This window comes from Furipterus horrens, unplaced genomic scaffold, assembly GCF_987537825.1.
Source record: "Furipterus horrens unplaced genomic scaffold, mFurHor1.1.pri manual_scaffold_2, whole genome shotgun sequence".
NCBI classification, from domain to species: Eukaryota; Metazoa; Chordata; class Mammalia; order Chiroptera; family Furipteridae; genus Furipterus; species Furipterus horrens.
Genome location: NW_028327172.1, coordinates 186,130,636 through 186,144,114, shown reverse-complemented (window position 1 = coordinate 186,144,114; position 13,479 = coordinate 186,130,636). Strand labels below are relative to the sequence as shown.

The 13,479-nt window shown below is 41.3% G+C and overlaps 1 protein-coding gene across 1 annotated transcript in view; it reads right to left on the bottom strand.

Annotated features, from left to right (window-relative positions):
* LNX1 (ligand of numb-protein X 1) overlaps positions 1 to 13,479 on the bottom strand; it is a 109,436-nt gene that overhangs the window by 11,155 nt on the left and 84,802 nt on the right. The window contains 1 exon segment of the mRNA XM_090266889.1: positions 2,753 to 2,887. Coding sequence (XP_090123015.1) covers positions 2,753 to 2,887 — 135 coding nt within the window.

Below are 13,479 nucleotides of genomic sequence, written 5' to 3'. Positions count from 1 at the left end.
CTGGCTTCTCTTCTGCACTCCAGTTACTAGGAATTCATGATGCTTTAATTATTTTGTTGTGAATAAATATTGCTTCAATAATGTACAGATTGGCCAGATACACCTTCAGGAAAAGGAAGGAAATATTATTTGTTTTCTACTTAAGTAGGTCAGGGCAGACAAACCAAGACTCAACATTTTTAGAAAACTGATCAGTGAAACACATATGTAATGAGGAAAATTGACCTGAGGCCCAGATGTCTGACTATAAATCCATGCTCTCTCCACTATACCATTTTGCTTTTAAAGGTAAAATTTAAATGTGATATAAATCAATGAATCAATTTTCAAGTATAGTCAGAAAAACACATGAAAGAATTAATCACACAATTCTTTTCAGAAAGCGTTTAATTAGTTCATTGACCAGAGAACTCAACTCAAATCCAGTTCTGTCAAATGAACACAGGACGTGTATGATTTGAATGTGGAGAGCTATATCCTTCTGGGCACAGAGTTGTGTTATTTATGTATTTAGATGTAAGTTCCGGAAACCAGACTCTTCACTTTCTCAGTGCTTACTTACCAAATGGCCTTTCTGACCTGAGCAAACATATTTTGTTGAGCAACTACGGGCCCAACGGACATGACTGGACTGCCCTGAATAAGAAATGTGTCTCTGTGTCCATGTGTCCTGTGTCTCCCCCAGCATCTGCCTTCCATGAGAGAGAGACACCCATGCTAGGAATGGGAAAGCCCCAGTGCTCCCATGAACCCTCCATACCCAGACTTGCCTAACTTTGGGGAGAGGAGAGTTAAATACAAACAGAGATCTTCTTTGCCATCTGCTTCCTCCCCATGCCCCTGCTCTACTTTGGAGACTTCAGTATGCTTCCTCATGTTTTAAACATGATTTATGATGAAGTAATTTAAGCTGATTAAAACATATCAGGGGCACCTGTGTACTCATCACTCAGCTATAAAAATATATTATAGAATATTAGCTTTGGATTTTAAAAAAACATTATAGATGTAATGCTTATTATTCTTTAACTTTTCAATTCGCTAAAAACTTTCTGTCTCACAAATCTTGGTTTGCCTTCTTTGGTGATTGAGTAATTTAACTTCCTGTTTTCAAAAAGCCATGTTGTTTCCTAAACAAAATACAACTTTAGTAGGATCATAAAAAACTAAGTCATCGAAGAGCTACCTATAGCTTGGATTGAAATAGGCCCCTTTTTTGTGTGTGAGAGAGAGCGTTTCAGAAGGCAGACAGAACTATAAATCAAAATCAAAATAATCACAATTTCCATTAGGCCAGTTTGTTATGCATGTTTTCCAGGAATTGAATATATGAGAGAGGGTTGCAGCAAAAATTTGATCAGCTCAATCTGGCTCTTCCCATGATTCATTATGATTAGGTGGAAGGGATCATAAAACCACAGGGCTGGTGAAAGCTTCATTTTGGTGGTTTAATGAGCTAGAATATAATACAGTCTAGTTAATTCACCTCTAATTAGTTAACTAGGTTAAAATTCTAAGAGAGTAAACTCATTCTCTATTAATAAATAGTGTTAGCTTAATTTAAACACACTAATAGTATTTACTAGTGAAAAGACACCCTGGAGTCCTTATCCATAAAATATTTTGGCAGGAGGTACTTAGTCTGTTCAGATTGCTTACTGTAAATAAACCTGGAATTTATGGATTTATGGGGCATGCTGGCTGGCTGGCTGGTGAAAGGAGATGGGGTGTAGGCTGTGTAATTAACAGCTTACAAAGCAGAGATGTTCCAAAATCAAAATCTGAGGATTGTTCCTCTATACATGGTTCAAAAATTCAAACTTGTGAGTTATTTCAACTGAAATGTAGCCTGATGTGATATGCAGGGGTTCCCCAGGCTGATGTAAGAAGAAGAGGCTCTCTGTAAGATCTGTTGTTACTGTTGTTGTTACAAGTGATTTAAAGAAACCAGATCCCAGAAGCAATGATGGCTGGACACTCACTGTCATCACAATAGGATGCCAAGTCAAGGCTACAGGACTCAATTTGATCTAAGCAAGGTGTGTGTTGCTTAGACACCCATCCAAATGGAGAGGTCATGGTATTACCTCTCATATTGGCCACAGACAGAGGTAGAAATGGGGCTGAGTGATCTCACTTAAATTTGCTTACCTGAAGGATGCATTTTGCCTACAAATATATTCTGCTTTCATCCAGTTTTTAAAACTTTGTCTAGATTTGAATTCCATAAGATAGGAATATGCTTTTGGGTTTGCCCCAACCCCCACCACTCCCTAATGTCACATGAACTTCAAGTGTTCATATTATTTTTCTGAGTTCTTCAGCAAAAACAAACATAATAAAAATAGCAGGGGAATTGTTCATTTTCAGGCAGATTGGGAACTTCAAAATCCAGAAGCCAAGTAAACCTCTTGTTTCATTTCAAAGTGAATGAAAAACAGTCCTTAAACAAAACGACTTGAAAAAAACATGACAGTTATTTGGCTTAGACTAGAAACTAGGTCCCCATATGAGGTCTGCAAGATCAAGTTTCAAAACTCTCCTGAAGGTCCTTTCTCCTGTTTAGATGGGAGACACCTGTTATCCCACCAAGTACTGAAGATGGAACTTTGGGCTTTTAGTTTTACAAGACAAGCCACATAATGTTCAAGTGATAAAGCCCAGAGATGACACTTAGAAATGCTGAGATGCGCAGCCTTCCCAAGAGATGGTTCCCCACAGAAGCAGTGGACATACCCTGGCTGGGCCTCACCTTGGGAGAGCTGCTCCTGTCCCCTGGCCCTGGGGACTGGCTGCCGTTGCTGCTCCAGCCGGCTTCCTGAAAGATGTCAGGACTCCGCTGCCGAGCCTGGCGGGACACGACAAGGTGGATGCGCCGTTCACTGGCCTGGGTGATAAAACACAGGCGTTAGTCACTCTGAGCTTCCACCCAAAGCATCTGGCACCAGGGCTTACCAAGGTGTGAGCTGGGTTTTACCTTTTCTATCGGAGGGGAAAAAAGTGGTTTCTAGTATTTTTCATGGCGGTGCCCACGTTGTAATTTGACAAGAACACAAGAGTTATTTCCTTTATCCTTTATTTAATGAATGCTCTGCTGTACACAGCCTGAAATGTCTGAAAAAACTTCTCAGATAGAATAGGATGCACAATGTAAAGTAGCAGCCTTTCAAATCCCAGACCAAAGGTAAACAAAGAAAAAGTAGAGTTAGTAGCAGCAACATTACTACTGCGGAGAGAAATTCTGCATCTGACGGTTTCAAACATTTGGGTTTTGGAAAAGATGGGCACTTCAGAACTACAGGGGTGACTGAAGGGGTCTAACACAGCCTGAATAAAGGCCTTTGTCTTGATTTATTTTTTATGTGACTATCATTAATTCTGCTAGTCCTCTCTGCTATGTACATTGATACTTGGACAGAGCGTTCCAGATCGCAAATATATTGCTTATGGGTAAGGTCCATTCCGCACCATAAATTACAAATTGGCTTTCTGCCAGAGATGCATTTGATGTATTTGATGTATTTGAGAATAAAGGTCATTATTCCAGAGCTGCTGATTACTGCGACTCCAGAGCTGCAGGGCAGTTAGACTAGACCTTGGACCTGTGAAACATACATAGACAGAGCTTTCTGATAGCCCCCCATGAAGTAGCCACTTGCACTCACCCATCACTCTGTTAAGAGCTAACAGTGGCTGAGGTGTGGCTAGATTTAATAAAAAAGGTACCTCTGAAATACTATATTTGTGGACAAGGACGGTAGAGAAGGGAGGGGTAAATTCTACGGGTTCCTCTCTCCATCCCATCCGCTGACCACTCACAGCCACAGCAGAGCTGAACATTAGCCTGCCAGTCTTCTCCTGTTTCAGAAACGACAGACCACGACAAAGTCAGGTCATGAAAGGAGGCCATGGAAAGTCCACTTTCTCGTCCATGATCTCAGAAAATGGGAACTGAGCTATTTGCTCCTGGTGTCTGCAGCTTCCTTCCCACACCACATAACTCTCACTGTCGGGAACTAGGACCCTGTTTTAAAACCTAAAGCAATAAGAACCCACCAATGAAATCAGATCCCCACTGTTGTCCAGCACTGATCAGCCCTAACCTTCATGACTTTGCATCCTTATATTAACATACATCTCCTCCAGACATTCTTAAAACGTGGGGGTCATCAATTAGGTGGCTGCACATTAGCTGAACTTTCTTTTATCCTCACCCGAAGACATGCTTATTGATTTTAGAGAGAGAAGGGAGGAAAGAGAGAGGAAGAGAAATATCGATGTGAAAGAGAAACATCGATCGCTTGCCTCATGTGCACCCACCCCAACTGGAACCTGGACCCACAACCCAGCCATGTGTCCTGACCAGGAATCGAACTCACGACCTTTTGGTTTATGGGATGATGCTCCTACCAAATGAGAGCTTTTGAAACTGCTGAAGCACCATAAGCGTGCTTATTGTAATCATTATGGCAGACAGTTGGCCAGTTGAGTTGATTCATTCCACATAAATTTAGAAAATCCTACCAAACAGGACTCAAAAGGAAAGTTCAAGTCCTTCGCTCATGTTCCTTCACATAAAGCCAGTTATCAGGCACTTGCCGTTTCTCCATTCCTTCGCCTATCTTGAATCCCCTGCTGTCTTTTTTCATATAGAAAGCCTGTGCCATATCAGAACAAAAATAACAAGCTCAGGAAACAATCATGAAGCAGGCTGACATGAAGAACTATGGTATTAGCATTCAATTCTTAGAAGAGTATTTTGTAATCACTGTCTCTTTATACTATAAGCCTCACATATCTTAATGAGGTTATCTCTGGGAACTTTCTAAAGCAAAAATTATTAAGAGATAAGTAAGAAGTGGCAAACATTCAAGTCAAAACTTCAATGGCTGAGCCCAGATTTACTTATCTTCAGGGAAACTCCGATGTTTTGAAAGATCTGGGCAGCAGGCTTGCCTCATGGCCAGCATGCTGTATCACATTCACTTTGGACCAGGAACATGACCTAGCCGCCTCATAAAAGTTGAGAAAATCTGAGACTTACATGTCAAATCAACTTGCCAGGCAAAATCCAAAATGTCAAGGAGCAGTCTGCAAGAGCTATTTAATTCACAGTTTCCAGCATGGATTTCTCACTGGATTTTCAAATGCTGACTTCAGTATTAAGTTGTTGGCAGGAAGAACACTCCAATAAATAACCCTGGTATCAATTTACGTGGAAATAAATTCCCTGCAAGCCTGGATCCATGGCTCTCACCAGCCACCTTATAAATTGCTCTCAGGGAGACTCTATCTGATGCATTTTCTTTCTTTAGCTTTTGAAGTTGAAGGTGGAAAATGGGCTAATGTGTTTGTCCTGGCTCCAGCTTTCAGAAACAGCTGGATTCAGTGTAAAGAAACAGTGCTTAGCATCTGTCTTTTCTTTCCATGGAGGTGAAGCTGGTGTGAATGTGGAGTGAGTGTGAGAAGAGGGCTGAGGGGGAGACACAGAGAGACCGAATGAAGGAGAACATGTGCCAGGAAGATGGGCACAGCAGACATGTCACTTAGTGGGTTGGCCAAAAAGGTCGTTTGGTTTTTTCCGTAAGATGACTGAGCAGCGCTTAGTTGTCTTTAACTTCATTCAAAACAATTTTGTTAGATTGTATTGTGACAGCTGTCATATCAGTATGCATTAAAAAAAAAAAACCTATCAAAATTGGTGAATTTTGTGTAGCCATTTTAATATTGAAGATGGAAGAAAATATGCAACATTTTTGGCATATTATGCTTTATTATTTCAGGAAAGGTAACAACACAACTGAACACAAAAGGAGATTTGTGCAGTGTATGGATAAGATGCTGTGACTGATTGAATGTGTCAAAAGTGTTTTGCGAAATTTTGTGCTGGAGATTTCTCACTGGACAATGCTCCACGGTTGAGTAGACCAGTTGAAACTGATAGTAATCAAATTGAGACATTAACTGAGAGCAATCAATGTTAGCTGACATACTCAAAATATCCAAATCAATCAAGTTATTGATGAAAAGAAAAGATGTGTCTTTTATCTTACAGAGAAAACTAAACAGACTTTTGGGCCAATCCAATAAATAAAAGCTCAAATGACGAACATGCTACCAGCATCTCTTGGGGTGTTGCAATTTGGGTGAAAGGACTGTTTAACAATTGTGGCTGGCTCCAGTAGTAAACAAGGCAATAGCTGGATCCTTTTCACTTCAAGTTTTCTCTCCTCTCTCCCTTAAACATCCTCAATTTTGCTCTAGGCAAACTCTAGGTACAGTGGTTGCAAGCTGCATGGCCACATCAATGTACCATATACTCCTTTCTCGTCCAAGATCTCAAGCATTAAACTTCCTCTCTGCGTTCTTTCTTTCTTTCTTTAAATCTTCACTCAAGAACATGGTGATTGATTTCAGAGAGAAGGGAAAGGAGGAAGAATGAAAGAGAATATCAATGTGAGAGAGAAATATCAATAAGTTGCCTTTTGTATGTGCCTTTACCAGGGACAAAACCCATAACCTAAGCATATGCCCTAACTGGGAATCGAGCCCATGACTTTTTGTTTTACAGGATGACACTCCAACCAACTGAGCCACACTAGCCAGAGCTCCCTCTCTTCTTTCTATGGGTTAAAGGAAAGGGATTCCAGTGGCATCCACATTACCTCCAGTGGATCTTAGCTTGTTGGCTGACATATTCCCTCTCTGGGCCAGGCATTTCACTAAGAGCCTTCCAGACATGGCTTCTGCCCTCATTGAGCTTGTTCTATTTCAGGGACAGTCAGAAGCAGGCACCATGAAAGAGATATGGGTAATACAGTAGTCCCTCTCTATATCGTGGTTCACTTATTGCGGCCTCACTGTATTGTGGGATTTTTAAAAATATCATATTTAATTATTTATAGTGGATTTTTCACTATATCGTGGGATTTTGCGGTACTGTATATGTATGTTGTTAAAGTTATGTAGGTTTAAGAGTGTAGAATATGTTTAAGAACTTAAGTAGTGTTTATAAAAGTGTGGAAAAGGTTAATAAAGGAGTGAGAAAGGTTAATAAGGGACTGGGAATGGTTTGTAAAGCCTTAAAATATATAAAAATACTAAAATAAATGTAAGGTTCCTACTTCGCAGATTTTCACCTGTCTTGGGGGTGGGGGGGCTAGAACGTAATACCCGCAATAAGTGAGGGGATACTGTACACATTAATTTCCAGACATAGAACCAATTACTTCTATACAAAAAAGAAAAAAAAAAGGAAAATCCTAATATTCAGAGAAAGCTAGAGGGTTAAAACTGAGTAGCATTTCTCATGGAAAAGCTTTTTATTTTTTTTTTTTAATTGTTCTCTTTAATGGCTATTTTTCTAAAAGCACTTGAAATTTGACTAAAAACTGCCAATAGTATTTATATAATGGAAGTAAGCAGAGGCTATAGGAGGGAACCATACATATTCTCGGAGCCTCAGTTATATTTAGCTTGTTTTAAAATAATAAAATTCCATCTCTAATAGTTGGAAGGGGGAGTCTGGGAGCATCTTGTCCCATCATGCTCAGCCTGGAAATGGCTCTTCTTCCTACAAAACTTACTATGGCTGATAAGAACTGCTCATATTGTTAGGATGCACCATGGACCAGAAACTTCACAGAACAGAATGATGAAACTCAAAGATGCGACTGCACAAGGAACCAGGAGAGGAATCTTGCAGAGCCAATTATTGAACAGAGGGGTCTTTTCACTTGTCCTGGTATTACACAGGTCCTGGGGGTGGCTGAGAGATCAGCCATAAATAAAGGCAGAGCAAGAATGGACAGAGTACCTATACTTCAAGGTGTAAATTTCTCCCCTAGCCAAAGGCTTCAGCTGTTCATTGTAAAGGGAAATTAGAGTTAAACTAAATGGTTTATAATAGCATCTGCTGTTTTTAAATATATATATGCATATGCTTAAATAAAATGTTTGGTTAACTGTATGCAACTTATATGGGTTCATTCATTATGTTTTTTTTGTGTTAGCTTTAATGACGTTTCAAATTAAGAGTTACCAGGACTTCCAGCCAAGATGGAGGCATAGAGAGACACTCTGCGTCTCCCTCTATAACTAAGAAGGAATACAACTACCTCAAAACTAGAAACAACCAGGAGTTCCAGAAAATCAAACTGCATGGAAGTCCAGCAAACAAAAAATATAAAGAAGAAATAGTCATCCAGACAGGTAGGAGGGGCGGAGCTGGGGCAGAGAGGATGCAGTGTGGTGGTGGCAGTAGCAGCAGCAGCGGTAGGCCGGCAGAAAGCTCAGTCACACATTTTAAAAAGTCAGGAGGGACACCTGGGGGCATTCCTAGCTCCTCACTAGACCGCGAAGCTCATGGTCCCAGCACTGGGGAAAATCAAGCCTCATTGTTTCTGACTGTGCAAACCAGTGGGGGTTGGGATGGAGGCAGAAACTGCTGGTCTGTCAGCAGAGTCCGCTTGTTCAAAGGGCCCCCATGGTCATAGAACATCCACAGACCCACCCACTCTGGGAATGACGGCCAGGGCAGCAGCTAGAGGGGTGCCAGTTCCATACTGAAGTGGAGAAGTGCCTGGAAAAGGGGTGAGTGCTGAGTAAGTGGCATTGTTCCCTCTCAGACCCCTCCCCCACATACAGTGCCACAATGTGGTGAAATAGGTTGCCCTGTACTGATGAATCCCTAAGGCTCTGCCCTTAAAACATAACAGGAGTGACAGCTTTACCTAAGACACAGAGGCAAACAAACACAGGAGTCTGTCAAGATGAGGAGACAGAGAAGTATTGCCTAATCGGGGGAATGGATCAAGGTTCCAGTGGGAGAACTAAGCAACGAGGAGACAGCCAACCTAACAGATAAAGAGTTCAGAACACTGGTGATAAAGATGCTCACAGGCTTGACACATATGCTGAGTACGGCAAATGCATAAGAGAAGTGAAGGCTATGCTAAATGAAGCGAAGGAAAATCCACACAAAACCAATGGTGAAGAGAAAAAAAACCGGTGTCTGAATCAATGATTTGGAACATAAGGAAGAAAAAAACAGTCGACAGTACATAATGAGGAAACAAGAATTGAAAAAAATGAAGAGAGGCTTGGGAACCTCTGGGATAACTTTAAATGTGCCAACATCCGAATTATGGGGGTGCCAGAAGGAGAAGAGGAAGAGCAAAAAATTGAAAACTTATGTGAAAAAATAATGGAGGAAAACTTCCCAAATTTTGTGAAGGAAATAGACCTACCAGTCCAGGAAGCATGGAGAGCCCCAAGCAAGCTGACCCAGAGCAGACCACACCAAGACACATCATGATTAAAATGCCAAAGGTGAAAGATAAAGAGAATCCTAAAAGCAGCAACAGAGAGGCAGAGAGTTGCCTACAAGGGGGTGCCTATAAGACTATCAGCTGATTTCTCAAAAGACACTTTGTAGGCAAGAAGGTACTGGCAAACAGTATTCAATGTGATGAAAGGCAACCTACAACCAAGATTACCCTATCCAGCAAAGCTATCATTTAGAATGGAAGGGCAGATAAAGTGCTTCTCAGAGAAGGCAAAGCTAAAGGAGCTTATCATCACCAAGCCATCATTATATGAAATGTCAAAGGGACTTACTTAAGAAAAAGAAGTTCAAAACTATGAACATTAAAATGACAACAAACTCACAACTACCAACAACTGAATCTAAAAAATAAAAACGAAATCCAACTAAGCAAACCAGAATAGGAACAGAATCATAGGTATGGGGATCATTTGGAGGGTTATCAGCTGGGAGGGGGAGGGGGAGAAATGGGGAAATGGTGCGGGGATTAAGAAGCATGATCGGTTGGTACAAAATAGGGGAATGTTAAGAATAATACAGAAGAGGGTGAAGCCAAGGAACTTATATGCACAACCCATGGACACGAACTAAGGGGGGTGGGATTGCTGGAGGGAAGAGGGGTACTGGGCAGAGGGGAGCAAAGGAAAAAAATTGGAACTACTGTAACAACAATCAATAAAATACACTTAAAAAAAAAAGTTACCACATTCACCTCTCCACCACCAACCCCCAGCGCCCCAGGGTTTTGGTCTATAGAAACACCTGCAAGAGGAAACCTCTAAACTGATTGTTGGGGCTGGAGAGCGTGCTGCTCAGATCAGCTAACCCATGTCCACAGCACCTTTATAACACGGGAGATGCATGCGTGGCTGGGCAGCTCTCTTGTTACAGAGACAAGTGAGAGGTGTAGTTGGATTTATAATAATCTTAGCTGTTTACAGAGCTTGTCTCTACTTTTCATTTCATCCATTAACATAAGTTTTAATGACCATTTCTTTAAAAAAAGAAAACAAAAAAAAACCTCATTCTGCCTCTGCCTACCTCTGTGGTTTCTTTTCCAAGGCTCCTAGAGTGAGACAATCTAGCTTTAATTGATTTTCAATATATACCAGTGGGGATGGTTTTTTCTATGCTGTCTGGGCTTGCCCCACATTAGCTTCTCTACCAGCAACTGCTCAAGTATCATTCTAAGTTCATCCATCCTTTGCTCACAAAGCCCTGGGGAACTGTGGAGAATTGGTTCCATAATGTTAGAAGGTCACAGATATGGAAGAGAGGTCAGACATCATCTAATGCGACATTAGCTCTGTAGCCCATGCTTCAGTTCCCCTACAAATCCTCACCATGCTGTCACCCAGCTCGTGCTTCAGTGGCTCCAATGACAGTGAACTCACTGTGTCTCAAGGCAGTCCAGGCCATTTTTAGACAGCACTAATTAGAAAGTCTGTCCTCAGATGGAGCTGAAATTTGCCATTTTCTTGCTTGCCCATTGGTTCTAGCCACATCTTCTAGGGTAACCCAAAACCAATTTCCATATGATAACCCTATTTGAAGATAACTCATTGCCTTCCCTTAGCTCTTCTCCTTTCCAGATCAAATATCCCTACTTCTTCCATATTTAGTGTATTTTTCAAGTCATCTCAAAAACTTGATGAACTCTGGACTTACTCTAATAAACTTGTCTGTGCGTGTGTGTATGTTCGTGCACATACGACAGAATCAGACCTAGAAAATGAGTTCTAGTCTTGCCAGCACAGAATAGGCTTTTTTTTTTTTTTGCTGGTGGGCCAGTTGCGCCCAGGACCTCACTGATGGAGTTCCCATTTTGCCATTTCCTACGTGCACAGGGGATGGTCTCTGTGTTCCTTGAAGCCAAGAACTCCACAGATGTCTTCATCATTATCGATCAATTGGAAGATGACAGTGAGGTTCACAGAACCCCACTGTGGACCACATGCACTCACTTCGAGATCATATATGGTGCACAGACCCTCCATGGCAATACAGATGACAGGAGACATCCAAATAGGGTTACTGATCGAAAACACCAAAGTCGTCAGTTATTCCTGGTGACATGACAACATACTACACAATGAGGTATAGAAACAAAGTGTTTGCCCTATCTCTCCTTTCAGTGAGCAAGAGAACTTCTGAAAAACAGAGGTACCTCTCACTGAGTAAAAAAGCTGGGGACTCCAGAAACGTAAATCCAGGATGAGCTAATGGCGCACCGTAAGGTAATATTTCCCCTATAAAATGAGCTCCGTGAAAGCAAATCTGGTGTGTGTCAATTCGTTCACCATTGCAACTTTAACCCCTAGCATAGTGCCTGGCACATTTAAAAAAGAATTTGTGAGTATCTTCTGCTGGAGAGGCACAAGCTACTTTAGTGAGCTCAGAGCAAGTAGTCTGGCCAAGGAAAAAGGAGATTAAGGAGGCTCTAAGGAAAAGAGGTGAATAGAAACCTTAGGATTTGTCTGGGGTAGAACAGGAGATTTGACATAACAATTTTTTCCCATCAGATTCTAGCTCCATGTTCATCTTTATGTTCACAAAAACACATATGTTTTAGAGAGTAAGAAACTGATGATGGTATGACATCTACAGGGTCCTAATAGATATCGTTGACAAGGTCAAAATAAGAATTTAGTGATCACCAAGTCAGCAGAATGACTCGACTCTTTTGTTTACCTCAACTTTTCTTTTATGGAATCTAGAAGTTACTCTCATGATCCATTCTCTTCCATGGTAAGAAACTCATTCATGGGCGTGATATGTAGGTTAGAGAAAGATAGTGAAATTTCAAGGTTCCCAAATATCTGCAATGTGTGGTCGGCAGCCGTCCGTCTCGAGAGACGATGGTGTAGCTTCTTAAGAGTCTATCTGCACCGCCGAGAATGGCTGTGCAGTCCGACTCGGGAGTGACATGGTATCTGTCTCCTCCCGTGTTGAATCGACATCTTACGATGACGCTGGAGTGTCCTCTCCAGTGAAGCTGAAGCTACAGAGCCTGGGCAGGGTGATATGGAGGGTCTGCTGTTGCCCATGCAGCAGACCCACCCTCTCTTCGCAGCTGAAGGGTCCAAGGGAAAGACGGAGTCAATACAGCTTGGCTTCAGGTGCGCCGCAAGAGTTGCCGGTGTTGACTACAACGTCAAACCGCCTTAGGGACTCCGGCTCCGGATTTTCTGTCGGGGTTTACTCCCTTAGCCTTTCCCCTGAAGAGGTATGCCGCAAGGCAGCGGAGGTTTTTTGGAGTCAGAGTTTTCCTTCTCTGATGTGCCCTGACTGGAAGATCGAACCAGCGACACTTAGCTCGCAGGCCGACGCTCAATCCACTGAGCCAAACCAGCCAGGGTCCTCTGCAATGTGTAGCTGTGATGATATTCACTCCTAAAATTCTAAGCTGCATAGTTTACCAAGTCATCCTTTATCATGAATGCATGAGGTTTGGAGCTCCAGGTAAAAATAATTTGGACTCTAAGAATTCAGTTCAGAAGAATGTTTTTATATTCATATATTATTCTCTGAGCATTAAATTTACTAAAATACAGAGCTAAAACATTTTGTTTAAATAGAGATTTGATTTTATATTAGCTGTGATCTGTGAAAAGCACCCAGACCAGTCATGTCTTATTTCACTGACAATTCTTTCTGGTTCCAGGGAACAAAATGTTGCCTCTTTCTCCAGTTATGCAGTGAAACTCATGGACTGGACTCATGGATTTAGAACAAAGGTAGGTGACGTGAGTAGTCCATTGTTTGCTTTCTCACTGAAGGCCAATCACATTCTTTTTAAAAATCTGAAGAGCTTGGTTGTCAGTTGTTCTTTGAAGAGATGACTTTTCATTTACATATTCATTCATGCAAAAGGGGGAAAAATCACACGTATCAGTATTAATAAAAACTTATTACCACCTCTCCAACTGGCTCTGAAGATTTTTAGCTTCTGCATGAAATCTAGAAGTTGCCTAGGAAAATAAAAGGCACCAGGAGGATACTCAAATGTGAAATCTGTCATTACTTTCTTCATTTATTATATGCATATATTTGAACTCCTAAATAAATATGAACTCACTGATCCAGAATTACTGATAGATGAGAGTATACCACAATAGGTGTAACCCTCAGAATCAATCATTTTCATATTGACT